At 38.9% G+C, this 26,923-nt stretch overlaps 1 protein-coding gene across 2 annotated transcripts; it reads right to left on the bottom strand.

Moving 5' to 3' along the window:
• Nucleotides 1–168: 168 nt before the first annotated feature.
• LOC101480295 (receptor-type tyrosine-protein phosphatase epsilon) lies at nt 169–26,923 on the bottom strand. Of its 2 annotated transcripts, none has more exons than XM_004551530.4 (21): nt 26,550–26,923; nt 20,435–20,666; nt 11,717–11,788; nt 10,369–10,465; nt 9,883–9,956; nt 9,327–9,463; nt 9,084–9,174; nt 8,850–8,926; nt 8,728–8,764; nt 8,547–8,644; nt 7,852–7,971; nt 6,297–6,460; nt 5,469–5,604; nt 5,134–5,283; nt 4,577–4,670; nt 4,129–4,205; nt 3,856–3,990; nt 3,506–3,631; nt 3,176–3,327; nt 2,124–2,259; nt 169–2,026 (listed from the first exon to the last, which is right to left on the bottom strand). In XM_004551530.4, the coding sequence occupies exons 3-21, from the start codon at nt 11,781–11,783 to the stop codon at nt 1,952–1,954; spliced, it is 2,043 nt and encodes a 680-aa protein (XP_004551587.1). In that variant the 5' UTR covers nt 11,784–11,788; nt 20,435–20,666; nt 26,550–26,923; the 3' UTR covers nt 169–1,951. The 2 variants fall into 2 exon arrangements, with proteins under 2 accessions (XP_004551587.1, XP_076747725.1); XM_076891610.1 differs by having other exon boundaries at nt 20,492–20,666.

Raw genomic sequence — 26,923 nt, 5'->3', positions numbered from 1 at the left:
CCCATCTGCAGGTGTGACACATTCACTGACTAATGGGACAAAATACTACTAATGGAGTTGGCTAAGTGCTCAGATATGCTGACATCACCGTGACAGTTCACACAGCATTAAAAATATAACAACAAACATCACTGCACTTGCAGTAAAGAGGCAGACAAAAAGACAACATTAAGATGAACTCCGATGTTCCTTACCATCAAATATTTATTGGATTCAGCTTTCAGAAAACAATGTTCAAATCCATACAGATGGAAAAGGCAGAAACATCACTGAAACAAGATGCTTGTGCATTTCTAACATCTGCAGCAAGGTCTCACTGTCAATACCCTTACTTCATAATATTCCTTCTGCATGACAAAAGATTAAAGTCCACATTGCAGTAAACCTTAGTGATGATCAATGGCCACTAGTATTTATGTACATACTAAATTAACTGAAGAAAATGATCAGTGTGTCATGAATGAACCAATCTTACAAAGTTACAATAATGAAAGTACAAACACAGTAGAAAGCTCTTCACCAAAACTCCCGAGCATACTGTTGAAAAATAATTAAGTAGAAGCCTTGCAAAAATATATGCTTTGTTTTTGCCATTTAAATATGAAACCAAGACAACTGTAGCTATTACAGTCAAAAAACGCCAGCGTGTGCATGATTCATATTTTGCCCGAGCATTGTTATTTGAGATCAATGCTTTCTTCTCGCTTCTTGCTTCCTGTGAATGAAAAAGGTTTAGCTGCATCAATTATCAGCTGTTTCTACTGTGTTTTTCCTCTCTTTTCTTACACACTTACATATATAATTTAGATTCTGAGAAGTGTCTCTACAAACAGTTAGCCGATGATCCATACATGAGACCACCATTGAAAAACAATGCTTTTTTAAAAATGTATATATAATATCTAAATTAAACATACAGTATACATCTGTCTTATCTTTATTAAAATTGTGTCACTTGGTGACAAGTCTTTCACGACTAGAACTTCTAATCAGTATGGCACTGCTTTATGCAAACATGCAAAAAGGTGTATAAAAATTTTTTTTTTTAAAGTAAAATGTGACTGCAATGATACATTTGAATTCATGTAATAATACAATATTTTCTGCCTGTTCCAATGTGGGCTAATTACATTTTGCAGAGTCAGGCACGAATCCACTAAGTAATATTGCCACAGGCAAAAAGAAAGTTGGTGAAGTTGAATAATATTGCAGCAGGCAGCAGCTGTTAAGTTATTCCCAGACAGAAGTGAGGTAATTTGCAGCGTCTAACAGAATGAATTTTGTCTGAAATTTTATGTTTTACTTTGAAATAAAAGTAGATCATAAATACTAGTTACACATACTGGTCAATGTTATTTTAGAAAAAACATTATTAATTGCATCCTACTGTATTTGTGAAACACACTTTTTTGCTTTTCACACCAATTAAACATGTTAAGTGTGCGACATAAAGTACAATGTAAACTCAAGGCATTGTGCTCAGTAACTAAAATGAAAACTGTTGCACTGTACAATGCACTGGGTATTTTTGTAGGTAAGAAAATATACATACATACACACACACACACATATATATATATATATATATATATATATATATATATGTACACATATATAATGTTGATAATGTTGCAATTCAGTTAATACTCCCTTTAACAATTCTAAAATGTTGTATATTTGCATTATAATTTTTTTTTTTACAATTTATCCAAGCCATTAAGTAAAATTTGAATTACTACATTTTACAGTGGGGTACTTGAAGATCAAACATTCTCATAAGAGACAGACTTTTTTGTAGACCACATGTTTTCAGTTATATTAAAGTATATTACACCATTTAGTTTAAATCTGTACTCATGTGCAAAATACTACAATTGCTTGCTTTAGAAAACAACATTCAGAAAAAATTGCATATGTTAATTTGACACACAGCATACAGAGCATTATTACACTATTTGAAATTGGCGTAGTCTGAGAAAATGTCAACAAAATCCTGGACCACTCTGTAGCAGAAGTCGTATTGCTCCTGCAGAGAAAAGCGAAAGAAAAAGTGTCACCGTGCAGAAATGATTCCAAACATGTTTATGCACAGCAGGTTTGATGTTATGTAGTTTTTCACCTACCACGGTCTGAACCATGTGTGGTCTCTGCATGCGTAAACTCTTGACTGTCTGAAAAACGTCCAGGAGGCCTTCAGCTTTCACTCTTTCCAGAATGTTACTGAGGGCAATGAAGGTGCCCGTCCGTCCTGCACCGGCACTGAGGTCATTAGGACAAAAATATTAGAAATCTCATCATAAAATGTGAACATTAAAACTTTACAGATAATTATGAAACACACCGCAGAAGATGAATAACAAGAAAAGGAACCATTTTTTAAGAGTAAAACTGCAATGAAACTCTTGTAATCTCACCACATCCTTTTTCCATTTAACTAAAAAAAGTTAGCGGGAGAAAAAGGTGACCTCTGTGTAATGGTGCTAATAATTATCCCCACTTAAAGAGAGGCTAATCCAAACGCTAACACTAATCAGTCTAGAAGCTCAGTGTTTGACTGAGTCAATGTTTACAATGATGGTGGGATGGAGGGAGAAAGACAGAGAGAGACAAGGAGTGAGCGCGAGAGCGATGTGCGATTTGGAAGAGAAGTGTAGAGAGACGTTAGGGATTGCAGCGGGTTAGCCCCATTCCCAAGAGACAGAGAAAAAGCTTTAAAAAGCCCCTCTTAGACAAGTGGTGATGAAGGAATAGAAGAGAGTGATGACACCATTTCCTGTCGTTAGCTCATCTTATCAGATTAATCATAGTGGGAGTCAGAGGAGATTTCACTTTGAGAGGTTTTAATTGACTGTGAATCAGTGGATTGGATCAATCCCACAGGGGCATGCTGCTTTAGAATCACTTCACCTGAAGCTAGGTTCTGATCAAAGCTTTCACAGCTAAGTCTTTATAAGGGATCACATAAGTGGTTTAGGCATAGAACACCAAGCCTACCGAGGAGAGGAAAAATGTACAATTTATTGTAACAGACATTTGTAGGACCAAAAAGTAGGGAAAATGAAACGGGTTATATTAAAAAGCATGAGCGGACAGCCACAAAGTGTAATATAGTGTATATAATTTCCATCTGATGATGTGCACCACGCTGCAGAATTCTCAAATTGAAGTTCCTCACCTGCAGTGCACAATTATGGGACGGTTTCCAGACTGCTGCTGCTGCCTCTGCACAGCGGCAATAATGTCAATCATCCCTCTTCCCTCGGCTGGTATTCCGATCTCAGGCCATCCGTGGAAGTGGAAGTGTCGGACATGTTGTGACTGCTTTTCCTGGTGTTGGGCAAATCTGATTGTTATTTTCATCTAATTAAAAAATGTAAATGGAATGAAATGACATGAACTTTAATTTGCTTTGATGATAACAGCACAAAGAAAACAGGTTGGGAAATTTGTTCAAGTGAAATGTCAATTTTAATATTGTTAAGTGTTTTAATTAAACCTTACGCACTGGTCTGTAGGTGAGAACCATGTCTTTGAGAGTGAAGGTTTCACACTGTGTATCTCCAGTCAGCTCCACCGTATAATCTCCAAATGTTACACTGCCCTCTGATGGCCAATACCGGTAACACTTTTCCTGGTTGAAGAGTTCAAATGGAAACGCAAACAGGCTACAGTTAACTGGTTTATATAGTGTTTGGTTATTGTAACATGAAAATTAATAAAGACAAAACCACAACACACATTGACAATTATGCAAACTGTATGGAAAATAAATATGAAAAATTGAATAATAAAACATGGTTTAAATGTTCAACTCTGCTTTTCAACCTGTACTTTTGCAAGAACACCATACTGTACCTGCTCCCTCTCTTTGAGTTCGGTGAGCATAACGATTGAATGGCATCTCCACTCCCACACCATCCTCCAGAAGTCCTCCACTGTGTGAGACAGTGGGCCCTGGGTTGCGATAAAATAGTCCTTCTGCCTGTAGCCCTGGAGGGCAGATCATCTGGTAAACAACACTTGAGAGTGCAGCAAACATAATATTTTGCATTGTTTGTAAAGGAAACAATGAGCTTTATATATACTTCTATGGGAAATCTATACAGGAGGTCGTGAGGGAGTGCTTACATCAATAAAGGAGGCATTGATGTAGTCAGTGAACTCCTGTCCTCTTTTCACTGAGAGTATTACTCGGTTGAAATCATCTGCAAACAGAAAAAAGGAAAATGAAACTTTTCACAAGTGATTCCTAATAAAATAAAACTTTGAAAGGGCTGACGAAAAAAAAAAAAATCCTAGCCGAGCTAAAACTTTAGCTGTGTTATTAAGGCCAAACGCGCTGCAGTCTATATCTGTTTTCAGTGTAAAAAGTTGTACCCAGGCTTACTTTTCCTACTCCAACTGCAACATAAAGTAAAGATAGAAGCCCAATTTAAATGTCACTGATCACAGAGACATGAGCTGATTATCCAGATATCTGTGTACGGCATCTATAAAATCACCAGCAGGGTGATACTTTGATGTTACTTAGATGTGATGTATTATGAAACTGTTCCGAGTATGAGTGAGTCCTTACACGGAATGATCTGAAGCACACGGTTCTTCTTCATGTTGGCAGGAAGGTTCCCAGTTCTCATGTTCTCCTTCATTATGCGAACGTTGGTCAGCTTCTGATGGGAGAAAACACGCACAGACGGAAATGATGAAAAAGTACATATAGAAAAGTACAATGCTAATAAAGCTGGTGAGTCTTTTTAAAAACAGATGATGCTGGAACATTTCCATACTTGTAACAAGTAAAAGCCAAGAAGCTGGACAAAAAACATTAAGGTAGAGACGAAGAAGAGGTGAAGAAGAGGCATTGGGGAATAATTCCTTCTAGTGTGTAGGGAACTGTGAAGATACTTTGTAGCAAAAATGTGAAATTTTCACAGAGCTACAGTAAATTCTATGAGGCAGATGGTGGTGCCTTATAAAGTTTAGTTGATCCAAAGCATTGTTATTTATGTTACTACTGCCAAGAGCTGCACCCTGGGCAAGTTTTCCATGAAAATATACCCATGCAGGGCGCAGGGTGATGGGCACGATTCATTACTGTCTGAAATGTTTAAGAGAGAGCTTCTTTCTTCATACCCTGAACTCCTCCTCCAGGCCCAGCCTGTCGTGGGGAGCCCTGGTGTTGTGAAGCCTCTGCAGATGGCCCTCCAGAGAGCACACATCTAGCTCTGTATCTCCATACAGATAGTACTCCAGCAGAGCCTGGTAGATAAAGGAGTACTGCATCTAAGAAAGAGGAAGACGAGACGAAGTTATAGAAGTAGTTGCTTTGGTTTGCCAAACTATTTCCCACTATTTTTGCATCACAGACATTGTTGTTTCCTATGCCCTCGCTTGTTTATGCCACGACCAGAGCAGCGAGTTGAGCTGTCAGTCCAAGGTACAACAGGTCGGAGAGGGTCAATACTTACATCTGTCTGGATCAGTTGACAGCGCTGTTCTCGTATTCTGCTCACAAACCCAAAGACATCCACTCTCTGTTCTATGTGCATCATGTCGATCATGCTGTCAATGACAATGAATGTCCCAGTCCGCCCAACCCCGGCACTGTGGAAACACAAACAAGAAGCCTCAAGGTCTTCTCTGTAACAAACAGCAAAGTGTACAGAACACCGAAAAATGTGGTTGGGAAGCGTTGAACGTAACATTCTATTTACATGTGCAAGAGCCTTCACAGGAGTGAATGTATACATACCACAAACACCTGAACATTTCATTTTCTAAGCGCTTTTTTTTTTTGGCACAAGTTATTATATTTCTCTTAACATACAAGTCAATTGTGAACAGCTACAACCATATGTAGAAGTACTTCACCTCTGAAGCCCAAGCACAGCCCTAATAAATTTACAGGGGTCATTTCAGCAGACGACACCTCTGGGAGCACAGAGCTTGGATTCCACGGTGGGGTGTTGAGGTCTTTTCAATGGGCCCCATTCAAGAACAACAGTTCCACCTCCCTGAGCACCTGTTGCACCAGTTGCTACAGTTGGCTGCAGATTTCTTTGGTGGGGCTTAACACTGGTTGGTCAGGGAACATATATACACCCTATGCAAGGATTTTTATTCATCCACAATGGGCTTAACTGTAGTTTTTATTAAATTTGTTACCTTTACTCATAACTATGAGCACTGAAAAAGTCTTTCCTGCATCCTAACAATGAAATGCATCAACTCACACCGGATTTATATAACTGTGCTCAGATGCCTTCTTCTGGCTTCCTTTTTACTGCACATTTTACCTGCAGTGCACAACAATAGGTCCAGCGTAGGATGGATTGACAGCTTTGACCTTCTTGAGGAATTTCAGCATGCCGATGGGTGAGAATGGCACTCCGAAGTCTGGCCAGCTGGTAAAGTGAAGCTGGGTGACCAGCCGGGGAGCTCTGGGACCATCGCTGCCCTGCTGTGAAGCAAAGACGCACAAGGTTCATATCGGTGCATAAATAATGCTTTGAAGGCACAAATAAGTCATCTGTCTTTTTATTTTTTACAAAGCCAGTCAACCACAAACTGGTACCTACTAGAAAAGGAACTTCAGTTTTATTGTTTTTCTTGTCATTTTGCTTTTTGGGGTAGAATGTAATTATTAAACACTTTGCCTCACTTTCATTTCTCTTCGATACTCTAGAGATCAGAATTCCATTCTCTTGAACACTTGGTTGCTTTGTGTTCTGAGAGCTGAATGTTAAAGCACCCAGTCTGTCAGCTTGTACTGAAGAGCTACAGCAGTCACAGTTTTTAGAGTCAGAGAGGATATCTGTGCTCGTCTAGCTTCAGATGGAGAGGGAACAAAGTGAATTTTGGAGTCTGAAGGCTTCGCAGTACACTGAGTTGGCATCCAACTCGACAGTCAAAAAGACAAGAAAAAATACAGATACTGTATGTGTATGAATTTCGAAAGATAAAATGACGGAGCCAAACACTGCATATTAATACAGTTCTCGCTGTATTTTAAATACACCTACATATTTATAATTTATGCTGTGTCTGTTATCTATAGCCTTTGATATTCTCTAATATGTTTCCATACTGGTTTTTCATTTATTTATTATATTTTGGATCCTATTAACGTTTGCTAAAATGCTCCAATTTCCCCATGGGGACCATTTTTGCACCATCTCACCGCGGCTTAGTTTCATCTTCAATATTTAATAAGAATCTAGCAACTACACACATAGGTTGTTACATTATTACAGTAATTAAGAAGAATATTAAGAATAACTCGTAAAATTACAGTATTACTTTTAAACCATGTGTAGATGTTTAAATAAAAGCAGCAATGTACGTTTATTTTTCCTTTCCTTACAGTACAGTGTTTAACAGCTGCAAAACCATATCACACACGCACACCAGTGTGTGAAATATACTCCTGGAAACACCTACTCTAGCAGGAATTACCACAAAGATGTTTTTCAGTACTTTTGCAGGTGTTTATGCACTATATGCACAAAAGTATTGGGTCACACCTCTTAATTTGTGAATTCAGGTGTTTTCAGTCCCATAGCCACGGCTGTATAAAATCAAGCACCTCGTCATGAATCTTTGTACAATTTCTTCCCTCCTAGATATTTCGCTATCACGTATAAGTGCTACAGTTTTACTACAAGGCAAGTGCTAAGGTGCATAGTGTGTAAAAGACTCCAGCGCTGTGCTGACTTTAAAACAAATAGTTTCTAAACCTCTGTGCACTCTGTGCTTCATGCCATGGTTTACATGGCTGAGCAGCTCCTGTAAGACTAACGTGTAGGTTGTCAGTACATTTGTAGTATGTGTAGATTCACATATTTTACTTACATATTGAACACAGAATTTTCTAATGGTGTAGTCCACTAGTACAATGACATCCTCTAACGCCACCCTGATGTTCCCGTACATCCAGCAGCCTTTTTCTGGCCAGTACTGATAACATTTTTCCTGGTAATGGAGAAAAACAATACAAATTATTTTTGTGGTACTGCAAGGAAAATGAATGCCACTAAAAATGCATAGGAGCTCATCTGTCCTTGCAATTGTTGCTATAGACATGCATCTCTTTTGTACATACTATAGCTACATATAAAACTATCTATTTGATGTGTGCCTTTTACAAATTCAAAGGCACTCACAGCGACTTTGTGCTACTCTTTCAGTCAATAAGATCTTCACAATGACGTTTCAACTCATTAAATACATTCTCAGACTAATTATCATGAAGCCTCCTAGGATCTTATCAACAATTATTTCATCATTGATCCCCATTGCCTCTATTCTGCCCCATCAAACCTGCTGTTGAGCGCTCAATTGATCATCCCTTTGAGGCTAAATTTAATGCGATGCTAAGTAATCTGCTGGGTGACACTTTGCATGGATTCTCAGTTAAGAGAGGGGGTCGAATAAATTATGTCCATGACTTTGGGTCTTGAGAACTTAAAAGGGTTTTCACTAAACGTGCATCGGAGGCACAGGGATTTTAGATTTCTTTAGAATAATGCAGTGCAGAGAGAGAATACCTCCTTCCTTTCTTTTAAATTCGTCAGCATTACTATAGTTGTTGTTTTCTGTTCCCAAATCATCCGCCAGAAGTCAGCCACTGTCTCAGGTTTTGGACCTGAAACAGAATCAAGAGATGTAGTAAAACCAAAGTGAAAATGGTTATAGACTTGGGTAAGATGAAAGAAAATGTGCATTTACCTTGAGCTGCAATGAATTTGTTCTTTTCTTTATAACCCTATGTGTGAAAAAAAAACAGTAGTGAATGAACATTTTGATGAGGAATTTTATTCACTTTATAGCTTAACCTAATTACTACTCACATCTATGTAAGATGCATTTATGTAGTCTGAGCACAAGTGTCCATCGAGATGACTTAACACCACCCTTGAATGATCGTCTGTGGAACAGAGGGGAAAAAAGGTAAATAAAAGTGGTTCTTAATTTTCATTTCAGCCCACAGCACGTTTCCTTATGTTGGCTATCAATAAGTCTGCAAGCCAGAGGGCTTTTGCAGAAATACTGTCTCCAGCTGCAGAATATAGATCCTCACTCACATGGTAAAATATTTGGATATCTGTTTTTCTCTCTGTTGTGCTCTCTGCTCGCCTCCTCAAAGGACCCATGGTGGTAGTAACACGGCAGTGACTATAAAGAGAGAATCCAATCCTCATGAGATAAAAATAAAGCCACGGGTACAAAGGCTGCTAACATATAATCTTAGTACTGTTTTTGTACACTTTTTGCTGTATGGTTGCAGAACAAAGATCTCAATCCACACCAAATAAATGCATGCTTACATTGAACTCTTCTCTGAAGAGCTTGCCATCATCTGCAGAGCGTATCCGGTACTCCTCCTCCAATGAGTCCAAAGGGATAGGGAAGTACCTCTTGGATGGTGAAGGAGATCTGGGGAGGAGGACCACTGTCTGCTCTCCTGTGGTTAAAAGAATATATGGTGGTCAGACTGCTAATGTCTCCCTGTAGAGAACATTACAAGCTCTTACAGCACCTGCAAAAACAAGCCTGATAGCTATTAAGATTTCCTACTTCAGGGGGTATATCATGACAGAAATGATTTCTTAAGCCATAAACATGCCCCTGCTGCACAAAACTGTCTTAACTCAGAATTTGGCCTTTCTGTTTATTTATGTCGTTTTTTTTACTTGAAGTGAAACTTCATATGGTTCCCTACAGGGTAAGAGCCTTCACAGCTACTTTGGACTCCAGATCGTGAAATCTTTCTTGTCCATAAAGAGACTGAATTTATAAACCAAATAAAAAAAAGGCTTAAAAAGCAAAAAGGTTGCTTTATATTTTCATGCAGTGGTTATATTGAGTACAGCACCAACGTACCTTGCTCCTCCAAGAAGCCGTTTGGAATTTTTTTATCCACTGAGGTAACCAGAGCTTTCCTGTGGTTTTTGAACCTACGGTAAAGACAGGGTGAGAGGTGAAGAAAAGCACAACCATCTATTAAAGAGAAAAAAAAGAGCTAAGCTTGATCTCTACAATGGTGCCACTAAGCACATAAGTAAACAACAAATACCAAAACCAATATCAACCATCTCATAGAACCAAAGCTGTTTCTCCTCATGTTGTTGTCAGCTGGCTGGTCAGTGAATGAGTGTCTCTGGCGTGACTTGACCTAGCCGTCTTTGTTTATTGTCTTAGTGGAAGAGCAGCTGTTTATCCATAAGCCACTGCTGACCGCCTATTTAAAAACCACCCCACCCCGATGCCCCAACCTGATGTATTCACCCTCATGCTCGCGCACATACACGTGAAAAGGGAGCTGGAATGAGTGAGAAAGTGTTAATGTGTATGTACAGATTTATTCACCGCAGGCAGTAGATTGTCAGCAGGACAACGATGATAAGAAGAAGGGATAAAACCAGTGTTGAAGGCAACACATGCACACCCTGATGGGTGGAGTTTCCTAGATAAAAAAACAAAGTGAACAACATATATTAGTTTACAACAAAACAAGCTTTTAATCTAGATATCACATATTACGGAATTTACTATATCTGGGATGTCAAGAGCCACATGTAGTCCACTTTGATCCCTTTCTGTCAGTGTGAAGACACTTAACAACACATTTAAAATAACTGAGATTTGTTAATACAAAAAAAAGTGCAATTTCAACAGTACATCTCAGTTTTTCTACTTGATAAATAAATGTTGGTGTAGTAAATGAAATAAATGTGTCACCAAGAATAATAAATATAAGTGTAAACATTTTAAAAGTTCTGGTAGCTCATTGTCCAGACTCTCCTGTAATTTCAAAACTAAAAGTGACTTATGGATTTTTTTTTATTGTTGATTTTTTATGTTTTTTATTTTGTCTGTTTTTTTTTTTTTTTATCTATTATTAATCTATTACTTAACTACTTGTCAATGGGGAGATCTTCATGAGTAGGAAAAGCTATAAAACTTATGAAAATACAGTCAAAAGTCCAAAATCTATGCTTGCCTTGACATTTTCCAAAGCCATCCAGCTGGCCAGATTGGAGTCTTTGCTCAGCTGATTCTGGCCCCCGGGGCTTACTGTGTGTTTGACAACCTTGGACTATAATAAAGAAATATACTGCAAATACATTATTTGCACATGAAGCAGAGCTTCGGTTGAAATCAGTTTTTTTTAACCTTTAAAGAGCACTCATTGACCATTTATTTTTTCCTTGTTTTATTTAAATTTAATTCAAATTAATTTGTAAAGTGGTTTTAAGGGCATTTCCTGGACTATTTTTTACTGGAAGTCACTAATCACTGTCTAGAAATAGTGCAATGTTGTGCTAATCTAACTGGTGCTAGTATAAGATTTGACAGACAGACGTGAAAATGTTCAGTCCATCTAACTTAAGAAAGAGCATTATTATGTGAAATGTGAATCTCTTCTTTACAGCATGACTTTGTACATTTTTTGAAAAATTGTAACTGAAGCCATAAATGACAATGGTGCATAAAATAGAGTAAAATATAGGGTAACAGAAAAGATCAGCATATATGTCTTAAGTTTGTTTATTAAATCATAAGGTACGAGATATACAAGTTCGAGTAACGTTGAATTCAAGTCAGTTTATCTGGTTTTCCTTTATATGTGAAAAGAAAAATCGTATCCTTCTAGAGTCTGGCTTTAACATTTATTTCTTAGACAATATAATTGCTCAGTTGTTTCATCAGTTACCTGCAGTTTGGTTCTCATGAGAAGAATTATTCACAGGAATTGAGATCCCAATCAGAAACAACACCATTGTCACTGTGGATAAAAGAAAAAAAAAAACCCAAAGCAGTCACTTCAACAGAAAAAAACAAAAAATAACAGAATAAATCCTGCAATTCTATACAAACTCCACTAGACGGCACCAAACCGACATGAAATGCACCTACAGCTGGATACAAAACATAGAGGGCACAAAGGGGAGCTGGGCTTTGAAGATGTCTCTCTGCTGAGCAGTTAAAGTACTTGTGGGAAATCTGCTTGCTGTCTTGTCCTGTCAGGCTGACTTGAAAGAGCAGCATCAAATAACCTAATATTCAGACATCAAACCAGAGAGGAGGCCTTAACCCACAGGTGACAGTAACCATATACCCTATGGGCCTAGAGGATTTGGCAGTGGAGCTGAGCTCAAGCAGTATTTGTTCGAGACTATCTTGTTTTGCTGTGGTCTGTTTGATGTACAGCACTATGCAAAGCTTAGCGGCAACAAGACACACGTGTGTACTCACTGTACTTTGTTTTTTTACAAAAGTAAGTTCATGTTGCACATCTAAATAGGTTACACCTCTGCCCCACTGAACCTTCTCCCATATTCTCCATCTTTCACCGTTTCTTTCTCCGCCGAACCATAATTTTACTCTAAACTATATTCTAACTCTTTCCTTTGGCTTTATAGCTGAAAGCTTTTAGTGATGTATTTGGGGCAGAGTGCCACGAGTGTCCTTGCAAAAAGGAAAACAGTATGTCAAATTCCTTACAACTTCGTCAGAATTAAATTAATTCCAACACATTATGTCTGTCTTTTTTATCTACAAAGTACCAATTTCTCCAAAATCATATCCATTTCTTCTTTCTTTCCCATCCTCCAAACGAGAGGGCATAAAAATCACAGAATAAATTGAGCAAATGGGGCAAATCTGTCTAAATGGCTTTGATGGAATAAATGGGAGAAGCAAGAATTGAGTGTCCTAATTTATCCTCTGTTCTACCTCCCCGACTTGTTATAGAGGCCACAAGACTAGATGGAATAATTCATTGTGTCAATTTAGTTCTTCTAGAAATGGGTCATCTAGGGGCCTAATTTGTGATGTTTGAGAGAATTTTTTGCACATAACCCAAGGGGGGTTTCATATAACTATGGCTCCCAAAGCTTTTGTAGAAAACTGAGCTACATAATAACCCTCTAACAATGTTCCCAAAACAAAATGTATGCCTAACCTATAAATTACTATTGGACAACAAATAAGTGGCTGTGTTTTGTTTGTATTTCAATTTCTCTCTGCAGCAACACGCTACACAACACCTATGATCGAGACACACATTTACACAGAAAGTTGAGGCTACTGTGCATTTTTTTTACCTGAATAATCCCCAGGAAGACAAATCAAATAAATCCACCCAATCAATGGCCCAGAAGCATGACTGTGTGCAATGCACATACGCTCACTGCCTTTTCACACGTACGCATGCCTGCACATAATGTACGCCCCACAGCCAAAGGCAATGTGTTGCATATGTGCAGCACTCTGCCGAAGGAGCCACTTCTCTACCCAGTGTTAACAAGCTGACAGTGCCAGCACCTGTTCCCCGCTCTCCCCCACGAGGCAAGTCACATTCGCTCACATCGTACATCCCGCAACTAGATGTTGTAAGGCATATTGCGCGTATGGGGGTCACCGCACAGGTCATTGCATATCTGTCATATTCTGGCAGCTCCTGTATATACACCGTATAGCCAGGAAATAGGAGAAAAGAGTTTCATTGTGAAAAGATGTCAAATGCTCTGTTACCTTGAGCAAAATCGTAAAAAGAAGAAACAGTAAGTCATATCTTTTTGTATCACTAAAGGGAAAAGCAGAAGCGGAAAATAGAACAGTGTGAATGAATTTTAAGATAAGATAAGCAACTCTAGTGTGACCAACAGAGGAACAGCACAGCTTATATGCTGTACTGACACGCTGTAGCATAACAAAAACACGCTTATAACTTTTTAACCTTACGGCTGGCGGTATATATCATAATTAGTAGACCCAGTCATTTAACCCTCATAGAAAGGGGAACCTGTCCAGGGTGTACCCTGCCTCTCGCCCTATGACAGCTGGGATATGCTCCAGAACCCCCCGCGACCCTGAAAAGGATAAGCGGAAGCATGGATGGATGATTGTGTCATTCCTAGCAGGCATTGCATCGTTCACTCCAGATGCCTGCTTTTTCTCTTTAATGAAATACTTGCAGCAGTGCGATTACTTCAACCTGCAGCACCTGTTTGACATAAATGTTCCCAGGAAATAAAATTATACTGCATCACTTATGTTGGGAGTGCAGACGCAAATCATCCCATCCATGCATGATGTAATGCAACGATTCAGAACGCACGTATGCATTATTCATCAGTGATCCACTTTGCTTTGTGAGCACAGAGGAGACAATGATCAGCACATGAAAATAAATGTGTGTGGCAGCTGCAGAAACAGACCCTGCTGGATTTCAGCAGTATAAACTTCAAATCACTCCCCTCCTAGAGTTATGATATCCTAAAAGATCTATTTCCAACAATAAAACAAAGAAAACACAAAATAAAGCAAGAAAAAATGTTGCTAACCTGGGTAAGAGAATTTCCTAGTTCTGTTATCAAAATGATTGTCTTCACTCTTAATTAGTTTTGTATTTATCCTCACAGATGTGGCCAGGCAATGTCTTCTTAAATAAAACAACAGCTGTATGAAGCCACCACAAATATGTTCCCTATTGTTGCTGTTTATTTGAGCAAATGCTGGTGAAGAATTTAACATATTTTAAATAAAGCAGAGCATCACATCTCGAGGCTTACCATCTGACGTCAGTTAAACACCTTTTTGTAAATAATTTATTATATTCACAGATCAGAGAGAATAAAATAATATGAAGGTTTTACAAAAATCTGATTTTCTTATTTCTATCGATTTCTGTAGATAGATACAGCAACTTCAAAATTATTTATGATAGTCCACATTTCCTAGGCATGGCTCTGGGGTGGGGCTCTTGTGGTCCTCTCATGAACAGGGTAACTTGCTCACTTTATTTGCTTTCTTTACATGGGGGTTCACTGAATTTGTCTTCTTCTGGCCCCTCACCCAGGAACAATCTGCCGTGGGAGAGCCTATCAGGAGCAAATTGCCCCAAGCGACACAGCTCCTGGGGTCACTAGGGTAAAAAACCTCCCCAAGGTGGCGATTCAGCTACGGCCACAAGCTGTGACTATAGGACTGAGGTTCCAGAAATGAACGACCTCCGAAGGGCGTCTGGGCTCAGTTCTAGTGATAGGATAAGGAGCTCGGTCATTCTGAACGGGTTAACAGTGGAGGTGGTACTCCTCCTCCAGAATGTCTCCCAGGTGCCTTCTAAGTGAGATTATATCTCTCGGTTACCTTGGGAATGCCTCAGGATCGCACCCAGATGAGCTGAAGTAGGTAGCCTTGGGAGAGGGAGGCCTGGGATTCTCTGTTTAAACTGCTGGGTCTGTGACCCAGACTCAGATAAGCAGGACAAAGATCTATCTATCTATCTATCTATCTATCTATCTATCTATCTATCTATCTATATATATATATCTATATATATCTATATATATATATATATAGATATATATATATATATTAGGGGTGCAACGATATTCGTATCGATATTGAACCGTTCGATACAGTGCTTTCGGTTCGGTACGCATATGTATCGAACAATACAACATTTGTAATTTATTTTATCAATTTTCCTTCTGACGATGCTGTCTGTGTTGAGCGCTCAGTGAATCTGTGTTCGACTACTCCGCCTAGGCTGCACTGTCCAGCGCAGATCCACTGAGCGCTCAACACAGACAGCATAGTCAGAAGGAAGAGCGCAGGGCACCTCCCCCACCCTCATTCAGATCTGGCGTTTGGAATTATTTTGGTTTTCATGTGACGTATGACCCTGAAGGTAAGCGAGTCATGGACTAAAGTAAAACAGTATGTTGGATGTGCCATGCAATGCTCAATTACATTGGTGTGAACTAGTCTGTTAGCGCAGTTAGCTCGTTAACGTGTTGGCCGTCTAGCCCCATGCACAGAGCGATCGGCGGTAGCTCGTTAACGGAGATTTGCCGTGTTGTGGCGTTAAGGTCATTTCAACGAGATTAACCTGAAAGCACTAGTGGGAACACAACGAATATGACTGCACATTTACGCCGACATCATCCTAGTGCAAAGACAAGTGGAAGCAGACAAAAAAAAGCAAGCATGCTACTAACTTTAGCCGAGTCATTTAGACAGCTGTTAGCACATGATTCTCCTTATGCTGCTGAGAATATAGCCCAGAAGAAGCGGATAGTATAGCTTTTATTTTGGAAAGAGCCATTTCTCTGTAATAAACTCTCTTTTCCAAAGATGAGTGATTCCTCAATCAGATACAGGGCTTGCAATATCGCTAGCCCGACGTCCCGGAGCTAGCGATTTTTTCAGTCGGGCTACCAAAATCTATCTCTGCCCTGCCCGTCGGGCTATTGTAGGAAAAATATATGTCAATGCTTTTGCATTCTTTCAGAAATGTAGCTGGGTAATTATGTCATTGGCATCGGTGAGCCACTGTCAATATGTGACATATTGAAGTCGCGTTTGAATTTGCCCTTGTTTTTTTGCTTTCACTTTGCAATCGTGCGAACTGTGTATAGAGAGCGACAGTACTGATCTGTGAGTGATGATAATTTGTGCACCAATTCCTCTGACATCGTCTTATTAATCGTTAGCTTACTATGCAAACATGACAAGTGAAATCTCCCGCAGCAAGCTTAAACATGTGAGAGGTTGATCGCGCAGAGAATCGCTGAGCTTATGTGAGTGCGCGTGTAAAAGCATTTCAGTTCTGCTGAGCCAAATAAGACAGGTCAGGGTGAAGAAGTGACAGCCAAAGAAAAGCTTACCACAAAACGGAGAAGTTATGACAAATCAGACTATAAGGCAAAAAGAAAGTGCAGCTTCATGGTTTCATGGACAAAAGAATTTCTGTGGCTGCGATATGACGAGCTAAATAACCAGGGCTGCACATAAGTGGTCCGCAGGTGCGCATTCGCTGTCAAAATAAAAAACACGCACAAGGGTTAGGGTTAAATTTAAAAACTGTACTTTTGAGTTAAAATATATATTTATAATTTTAATAAGTGACAAATTAAAAATGCATGAACATTTTTTTGTATCGAAAAAATATCGAACCGTGACACCAAAGTATCGAACCGAACCGAACCGTGAATTTTGTGTATCGTTGCACCCCTAATATATATATATATATATATATATATATATATATATATATATATATATATATATATATATATATATCTATCAATGGGGATGTGGCGTACAACACTAGAGGCCAACTCCAAGCCCATAGCACAAGTCACCATCAAGTGCGGGATCTACCAAGGAGATGCTCTGTCCCCACTGCTGTTCTGCATAGGCCTGAACCCCCTCAGTGAGATCATTAACAAGACTGGCTACGGATACCGACTACGGAACGGAGCAGTTGTCAGCCACCTCCTGTACATGGATGACATCAAGCTGTATGCCAAGAGTGAACGAGACATCGATTCACTGATCCACACTACCAGGCTATACAGCAATGACATTGTAATGTCGTTCGGACTGGAGAAGTGTAGTCGGATGGTATCAAAGAGAGGGAAGGTAGTCAGAACTGAGGGGATTGAACTACCAGAAGGCAACATTGCAGACATAGAGGACAGTTACAAGTACCTGGGGATCCCGCAGGCAAATGGGAACCATGAAGAGGCCGCTAGAAAGGCTGCAACCACCAAGTACCTGCAGAGGGTCAGGCAAGTCCTGAGGAGTCAGCTGAATGGTAAGAACAAGATCCGGGCCATCAACACGTACGCCCTGCCCGTGATCAGGTACCCTGCTGGGGTAATAGGCTGGCCAAAGGAGGAGATAGAAGCCACTGACATAAAGACAAGAAAGCTCCTTACCATGCATGGAGGGTTTCACCCCAAGTCCTCACATATACATATACATATATATATATATATATATATATATATATATATGTATATATATATATATATATATATATATATTTTTTTTTTTTATTATTATATATTGATTTGTCCTGACCCAGACCCAAATTGTAATATCTGTCAACTGTAATGCCCATTCATGCAAGCATAATGATTTTTAGATTATTTGAGTCATCCTGTTTCCATAATGTGATGCTGTGCTGCTATTCATAATTATGGGAGAGTGAGTCTACAGAAAAAAGGAGAGAAAAGGAGAAAAGATACATACAAATTAGACTGACTTGTGAGGCCACTTGTATCTCTCAAATCTTTTAAGTCAGTTTCTGAGTGTTCACACGGAAACTGAACATTTCATTCATGCACTTCCTCTGTGGTCACTGTTTTTGCTCTGTTACTTTAGTATATATACTCTCATATATACACTAGTATGAAACAAACAATAGATTTCAGCTGTTTATTTCTGTGTAATCTATTCAACATGAGCTGGCATTTACAGCAGGTTTTAACAGACAGTCTTTAATACAATGCTACTATTTAAATTTGCTGACGTCAACCATGTCTATTGTTGCACATGCAGTATGTGCTACTCAACCCTGATTCAGTATCTGCATAAATCGGTTAGTCAAACACATCTGTTTCTGCTCATACAGCTTTTCTTTTCTTTAGTAAAGTCAACACTCGACTTTCCTTTCACTTGATTTCTGTGCCGTCCATTTCAGCAGCACACTGTCGATGTCAAATGCATGCAGATAAACTGATTTTTCATGTAAATGCAGTTTACTGTGTAGTTTACCATGACCACCTGCCTAGCCACTGTGTGGTTAAAGGCTAACAGCCTAAAGCCTCTGTGACTGTACTTACATCAGCATGCTATAACATGACCAAAATGACAGCATTAACATATCTGCAGCTCTCTTTCAGGCTCGCCACAGCAGATCATCTCCCTCTATTTCACCCTATCCCTAACATCTTCATCAGTCACAGCAAACCTCTGCATTTCCTCCTTCCTTACATCCATTAATCTTCGCTGAGGTCTCCCTCATTTCCTACTTTGATCCCACTTTTGTCTTAGTTTAGTTTTGGCACTTTAACAGCCAACACAAGCCGCCCTTTTCTTTTATACCATTTGACTTCATTTCCTGCATTTGGGCTCTACACATGCTATACTGTGACAGGTTTCAAGGTATTTAATCAAATATAGTTAACTACATAATAACCAATGACAGCAAGTGCCTTTACATTGCCTCCCAATGCACTCTCCAAATGCCTCCAACTGATCCAATTAAAACCAACTGTAATGTATAGTCTGCCATTTGGAGGATAGCTAGCATGCTGGCATTTGTAATTAGTACTATGAAAGAAAATGTGAATGTCTAAAATGTATTTGATGTCAAGGACGTTGGGGCATTTCACTCATAAATGGTTCGTTTAAGCATTATTCACCCCAAATGACATTCAGATCAACATTGCCTCTGGACACTTACAAAGTATAGCACTTTCTTCTATTTCATTGGGGTTATTTACTTTTTAACTACAGTTGACACTCTATATTACAACTACGCAGTATGTATGTCTGGTTAACAAATAGCAGGTACACCGAGCTGACCCTGCTGAAAGCTTACTGCTACTGAAAACACTACTGCTTTGAAAAATGCATGCATTTGTAAATTATTCAACATGTTCCATCAATGACACTGTGTAGAGGGCATCTATGGCTGTTTGCCAGATGCAGTGCTAGAGAAGAGCAGTGCATGACTATATATATGTGCCCAACACAGCATTTAAAGAATATGGATAGTATTTACTGCAAACTTAACTTTAAAAAAAAAAGAAATATAAAAACTGTTCATAAACAAAAACAAAAAAATCCAAATAGATAGCTACATCCAATTGTGTCTCAGTTTCCTCAGATCGATAAAGATTCCAAGACAGATTCACATTGTGTGCTCAGCATGAAAGGATAAAAAGGATAAAAAGATTTTTTTGGTTTCCAGGGAACAGAAGAACAAAGGCAGTGCAAAAAAAAGAAAGAAACGAATACCAGAAACAGCCACCACTTCCGTTGTCAAGCGCCAAGGAAAAGGATGGAATGAGAGCACAAACACATGTCAGTAAAGTGTGACAGCAGAGAGGCAGGAGACATGAAAGAAGAGATGAGATGAGAAGAGGGAGGAGAGGAGTTGAGCTGCAGGAGATAAATGTCAAGATTCTGGGTTCACAGATAACAATCATAATGGAAGACATCCTTACTATACAGAGGTAGTAAAAAGAATGATGCTTCACAGGTTTGGGGAAATCACTGCCATATCTTTAAATGCAACTTTTCAAAATACACCTGTCACAGATTTTATGAAACATCATATTACAACAGCTTTTTTTTTTTTTTATCAGAAAGACGTTTAACCTAACAGTGGGAATCCTATTGTATCTTTATCTCAATGTTTAAACCATGTTTACAGCTCAAATCCCTGCCTGTTGCATAGTAATGACTGAAAGAATCAATTTGGAGAAACAATTTGAAATTAAATTAGTCTCATCTACAAAGAGGACACAGTCATCATTTCATTATTTCCTATTAATGAATTGAATTGTAATTGATCCTCTAAAAGATAATTGACCTGCTCTGTGGTCAGATGCAATAAAAGACTTACACTTCCAAGCAAAGCCACACTGATCTGCTTTCAGCTGACTCGTCAGTCCATACCAACCATGTGATCCTAGTTCCTTTTCCTTTTCTCTGTTGACTTTATGGGGGTTTTCTACCCAGTCCTTCTCCTACACATCATTTAAGACACCGATAATAGTGTTGAATCAAGAGATCACAGAGGTCGTTGGCAGTGCCTGAGGTTACTCTCAGCTTTGGATCAAATCACAAGAGAAAACCTGGAAAAAAAAGCAAAAATACAATAGTTAGACACGTATTAACCATCCTACTGTTATGCAGTATGTACTGTATTATATTCTGAAGCAATAATGAATGTAGCTTTTCTATGACTCATGTTTTACAGATGACTCAAACACATGAGAAATGCACGAGTGCAAAATAAAAGGCAGGGTTAATGAGTAGGGTTTGCATCTGTAAAATACGCCAGAGAAAATGAATATGCATTGCATTTAATCAGCTGAATGAGTACGTGTATCTGCAGCTCTCTTTACTGTGCATGCCCAGCATTCATATACTGTATAGTCCTCTCTTCTATAACATCCTACTGCAAGCCAAAACTGTTAAGACGTTAATGATCTCTGACCAAACATATCTTCTTCAATTCCAACAAGGTGTTGGTTACAAACAGGACTGTCCAATAAAGTTGTCACCACACACGGCCTTGTACCCGTCCACAGATGTGCCTACACAATAATAACCACCACACAAAATGTGTTGGAATTATTTCTTTACTGTTTTCACAAAGATATAAAAGTGATGATATTCTATTGTCTTGAAGTCAGAGAAAGAAAACATGGCCTTTTTGCGCACTCACTCCTACTTTACCGGTATTGCACTGCCCACAGGTGTGAGACACAAAGGCATATTGTTAACACTTGCCACTGTAACGCAGCTTAATAGAGCACAAGGAGAAGAGATGAATTAGTCACCTTATCCAGCTGGATAAGCTCACTCAGTCCGTCTGAGCTGCGGTGAGGAAAATAAATGAACAAGGTTTGGAAAACACCTCTTTTACCCCTTGAAGTAGGAGCAAGTTTTCCAAGTGCTTTACAGCTGCTGGCATTTTGACCTGAGAACTGCAACGCCTTTGTATCTGAGACTTTGGTAATCAGTAATGGTTTTGAACTGCATGTCTATAAAGATGGAAGATCTTCAAGAAAAACACCATAGTTTTTCTGTTTTTTCAAGGAACACAGATACCAAATTAACCACTTCCCGAACAAGATAGTGTCACAAAGTAACTTAACAGTATTTTAGCTGACAGGTTTGTCATTGCAGTGAACTTATTAATTTCCCACCAAGGATATTAAATTTGTGCGTGTGCTTCTTAAAGGCTCTATAGGCCTTATATATGCCACTAAAACAATTATGTGCTATATTGTTTTAAAGTCCCAAATGGACAGACTTTTAAATCTATAAACACTGGGACAAATTAAAAAGATTTTTATTACTAAAAAGAAAGAACTGGCAAATGTAAATAATATGTCAATTAGAAGACTGTGTCCTTATAGCACTCCTAAATCTGTATTTTGTTGGCTGGCATTTCCAGAAGAAGTTCAATTCTGGAGACATTCGGTGACAATACAGCTAAAATGAGACTGACAGATCATTTCAGGTAATATGTTTTTGCCACTTTAAACCAGTTAGTAGATTTGATTTTATCCTGCCTGGTTAACACACTCGAAGCTGAGCTCCTTGGGGCTTTCTGGTAGAAATCCCAGCTGTCTATCTATAAAAAATACTGTTTCAGAGGGTTTAAGAAAAGTGTAGTTATTAAGCAGTGGTAAAAAAAAAAAAAAAAAAAAAGATATTAATGATGGATAAAAATAGGTAATGTGTTATACTGAAGTTATACACGCTAAAGAATTATGTTGGGTTTTTCACAATGTAATATATTATTATGAATGTTAAAAAGGCTGAGTTAAATTATAATAGGTATAAAAAATGTATGAAATGTGCTAAGTTATTCATACTGTATTTCATGTGTTTAAAGGTCTCTTCGGAGATAGTTAGACAATCATTTTCAACTTTTCAGCCTTAGTATTTTGGTCCTTTCAGCCCTGAACATTCAGTCCAAAGAAAAGCGAGACATGCTCAGAGCATGCAGTTTATTCCAGGCAAAAGCACTTTCTGTGCCGCCCTGTCCATTGACTAACAGAGGAAACATGCACGTCATTAAAATTTGATGTGAGTGCATCATCACCCAGCACTGTGTGATTCAATCATTAATTCATACCACAACAGGCAACCCTGGGAACCGTAGCTAAGCAGTTTTGAAGTAAATAATCTGTTCATTATTATCATTATCATCATTATTATTAGTAGTAGTACTAGTAGTAGTATTATACTGTGATGAAAATATTTATAATCCCCATTCAAAAATGATGGGTGCTTTTCACATGCTCTCGATTTTAAATGATCATGCTATTCAAATCCTGCTTTCCTAAGCCATTAATACAAAATTGATGGCTTTGATATCTGAGGCTCATGCGGTTCCCTGTTATGATGACTCCTTGATTTCATGTTTAAAGTAGGTCTTCGGAGAGCATATAATGTCTGCAGGCACCTTCATTCATAATGCTTAGTGTGGAGAGCCAGCTGAGGTTGTATTTTGCTAGTTGTCGGTTGGAAAATTTGATTTCACGCAGATCACACGGCCTGTCTGTTTGCAAATTTGATTTCATTTGTGTGTGGGGCTGCCCACTGAAAAACTGCCAGGACGACAAGACAAAACGCTGATTTTGCAGCAAGAGAAAAAGGATGTTAGAATGCCTCCTATGTGTTTATTTAAAGCATAGCGAGTTTGAGGCTTTTCATAACCTCTCTGCTCACACTAACCATAAACCTTTAACGACTTGCTCATTGAGCATGTCAGTATGGCCTGAGCCTCAAACACCAGTGCTTTGAAATTAGCAATTAATATTATTTTAAATGTTATTTTTATACACCCATATGAGAGAATGAGCAGAGTAATCTCCAGCCTGCAGTTTGAGGACACTGAAAGTGACACTTCTAGGGCACACTATAGGTAAAACCAGGGACAAGCGATGATAATCACTGCAATTACAGCATCGCCACTCGTTCTTCTGCTGCTCAGCCAAGGATAACGAGTTAGCTTATTTTACTGGAGTCCACTACAAGTGGCATAAAGTGTGAGCAAAGAGAGCAAAACTGCTTTAGGCTATCATATACTTAAAGCTCAACTTAGAGCGTGCGGTACATATTGCTAGACACATTGTTTTATTTCGTTTTCAGCTTCATTTTGACCCACCAAACTGCTCATCTAATTAATATGGCTCTCTTTAGATTTGCTTGATGCAGGTGTATTCTCTGACTCCGTCACCATGAGAGTTGCCTGAAAGAATCTTTGTGTTTAAGTGCAGTGTCTCATTAAAGTGAAAAATGGCTTTCTTCCCCCACTAACAGACAGACTGACAAGGCTAGCACTTCCTCTTCTCACAGCAAGCTGCACCTCAAATCATGGTTTACTTAAGAAACCCTGAGTGAGCATGGCAAGTAGCCGAGCTTGAAACAGACTCTGTGATTATATCAATTCTATAAACAAAAAACAGACTTGAGTGATGAGATAAATTTGAGCAGGCTTCTTTGTTTTAAAAATGGTCTGTCAAGATGTAGACTTCTTAATAAATAAACGTGTATAGGTGTGCCTTAAGTGCATATGTAAGAATGACAGTCACTGTCATTCGACACACTTCATCATAATCATGACTGAAGAAGGTGCGGTCATCTACACACAACTGTAATGGTTTATGAGGTTATGAGGTCTCTTGCATCCAATTGGTCCAAAAAGCATCTCATAGTGCTAAGTGCACACATGCAATCCATAGAATGAAATATAAGCTTCTTTTATCAGTATAAAATATAATGTCAACAGCAAGGTTAGCCCATTTCGATAAGAGAACAATAAAGCAGCTGCACAAGCGCCAGATAAAACGAAGTTGGACTTAAGTAAGGCAACATAGAAGGGTTGCTTTGCACAAATCCTCACTGGTTTCACTATAGATATATATATCTGCATGAATCACAGGTTTTCTCTACATTAATATATAATAGATTGTATATAATAGATTGATACAGTACCTTAAATATGATATCATTTCCAATGGTTAGCAACCTCAGCTTCTTTAATCTATGACCTCAGCTAAAGCTTTCCTGGGAGAACTTTTGAACTGGCTGTTAGTTTCAAGTCTTAATGTATCCAACATGATGGGTTTTTTTGTTTGTTTGTTTTTGTAAATTATAATTGCTAAAGTCCAAAAAAGTGACTAAAGAAAGGCATTCTTCAGTATGATAACCAACTCATTAACATACAAGCATGTAGTGTTGTTCAGTTTCTTAGTCGTCAGGACTACCCCTTGATGACCAAGATGGTGAAAATGTTCTGCTCAAGGTGTAACAATGGGACAGTCTGTAAACTATGGATACAAACCAAGTACAATCAACTTTAGGGGACATATGTGCCCACCTTTAAATAGCATATGTATGTAGGATTTTAAAATAAACAAAGTGCATATATTGTTATGTATTAGCCTTATGTCCCTCCAGACTTTTTCTCTATTTTTCTTCACCAATGGTGTTCAGCACTTGTCTCACATCACATGACACCAGCGAAACCCCAAATTAGGTTTTACAAATTCCATCTGAGAGAGCATATGGCAACCACTGAATTGGTCCTCAAGGATGTCACTTTGGGCAAACAATAACAGAAAAGTGGATGATGTTGTAATATTCACTCAACAATAACATGTTTTCTACACATACAGTTGCCATATCAGTGTTCACCACTTCAGTTAATGTTCAGCTTTATAACCAGGCATCCGTTTCATCCATCCATGCAAAACACTTAACATTGGCCATTACTTTCAGCTATGCAAACCTGTTTTAAAAAGGCCAGAATCTACCATTCTTACCTTAGGATACTGAAAAGTCATCATCTGCAAATTAACTTTTTTTTTATTAACATGTGTCTAACTATAGCTCGTGTATTCCCAAGGTGAAAAAGATGTGGGCTAAGTAGCTTGATACTCACCCAACAGATGGGGAATGTGAGGTAATACCAAAATTCCCATTAGCTTTTACTGGCCCATTTAATCAGGGATGGAACAGGAGGTTAGGTTATTGTGAATGAGGTTATGGTGAATGAGGGGCATTTATAATTCATGTTTGAACACAAGGCGTTTGAATCAGAGTTCCTTAATGCAATTATAGAGACCCCATTCTCTCATTCACCCATTTAAATAGTACCATCCAAACATCTTCACCAGCTACATAGAAGCTCCCTGCCCGTACTGTGCTCACTTGTTCTTGATTCCTACTGCAGCATTTTCATATTAGCTCACAATTAGCAAAACCAGCTATTTAATTTCTAAACTGTTATTTTTTAAACTCAAAATCAGAGCACAGCATGTCCTTTCATCAAAACAGCCACATACAAATTAATTGACACATTACTCTCTTCTCACACGATATAGCAAAAACAGATCAAGCTACAGCATGATGTGCAACTGCAAAGGAGCTTAGAGGCCTGCCTACTACTGCATGTGTACTCATCCCTTTATATATATATTTTCTGTCTAGAGCAGGGAGCTGCTGCAAGTACAAAAACTGTGACTGAAGAATTACCTATACGTAAAATATCTAAATAAATGATTAAAAAAATGCAGATCGCCGTATAATGAATATAAAAGCAATTATTTTATAAATATATATAAATCACATGGGGCATCCTGGTGGTAGCAGGGTGCATGGCATTGCTCCACTAACCCACATTTACTGTAGTCCATGTTGCCAATGTCCAGGAATGACGAAGAAATATAATGTCCAGTCTCCGTGACCTGCAATCCACTCTCTGGATTGCTGCTCTTGCAGATGCTTTTTATGATTTTTGCTTGATGGACAGTGTGATACACACGGGCAGTGGGATGCACGCAAGCTACGCTGACAACCGGGAGCAGCTGGAAAGCTTTGCTTAATAACCGAGGGTAAACAGTCGGTGTTTACGCATAAATACGCAAACGGAATTAAAAATAATAATAATAATAAGCCTGTCTGGTTTCGCTGTGTTTTTCAGCGTATCTTACCGCGGTACTGCGGTGACCTCGCCTCACACGTAGCGGCGGCTGATATCGGCTTGTGTCGTTCTGCACGGTTCGTCCGGACGCCGGTCTCTGCTTATGTCGTTTGGAGAAAAGCACAAAACGCACTCAGTTGTGGAATCATCTGACAGGATCCGAAGAATGCGTTTAGGTTCCCCTGATGATCATGTTTCCAGCAGACCTCTCTGAGGATGTGCTTCCCCCTCCTGCCTGTCTACATGCGCTGAGCCGTATTATGGCAGCCAGAGTGGAGACTGGAGACCCTCCCCCGGGCGCAGAGCAGTATCAGGTGGACGCTCAGCATCCTTCACATTCCTGCATCACTGAGGGATAAAGGGCAGGCCTTTGCATATAAATGC

This window comes from Maylandia zebra, linkage group LG13 (genome assembly GCF_041146795.1).
Source record: "Maylandia zebra isolate NMK-2024a linkage group LG13, Mzebra_GT3a, whole genome shotgun sequence".
Lineage (NCBI taxonomy): Eukaryota > Metazoa > Chordata > Actinopteri > Cichliformes > Cichlidae > Maylandia > Maylandia zebra.
This window is presented reverse-complemented; position numbering and strand designations above follow the sequence as displayed.

Bases quoted from the DNA above. Each gene is read 5' to 3' on its own strand.
- LOC101480295 (XM_004551530.4), bottom strand. From the start codon at position 11,783: ATGGTGTTGTTTCTGATTGGGATCTCAATTCCTGTGAATAATTCTTCT. The intron at 5,605-6,296 runs GTAAAATGTGCA...GTGTTTCCACAG, and splicing joins CCTATTGTTGTGCACTGCAG to TGCCGGGGTTGGGCGGACTG. The intron at 4,671-5,133 runs GTATGAAGAAAG...TTCTCCCATCAG, and splicing joins GCCTGGAGGAGGAGTTCAGG to AAGCTGACCAACGTTCGCAT.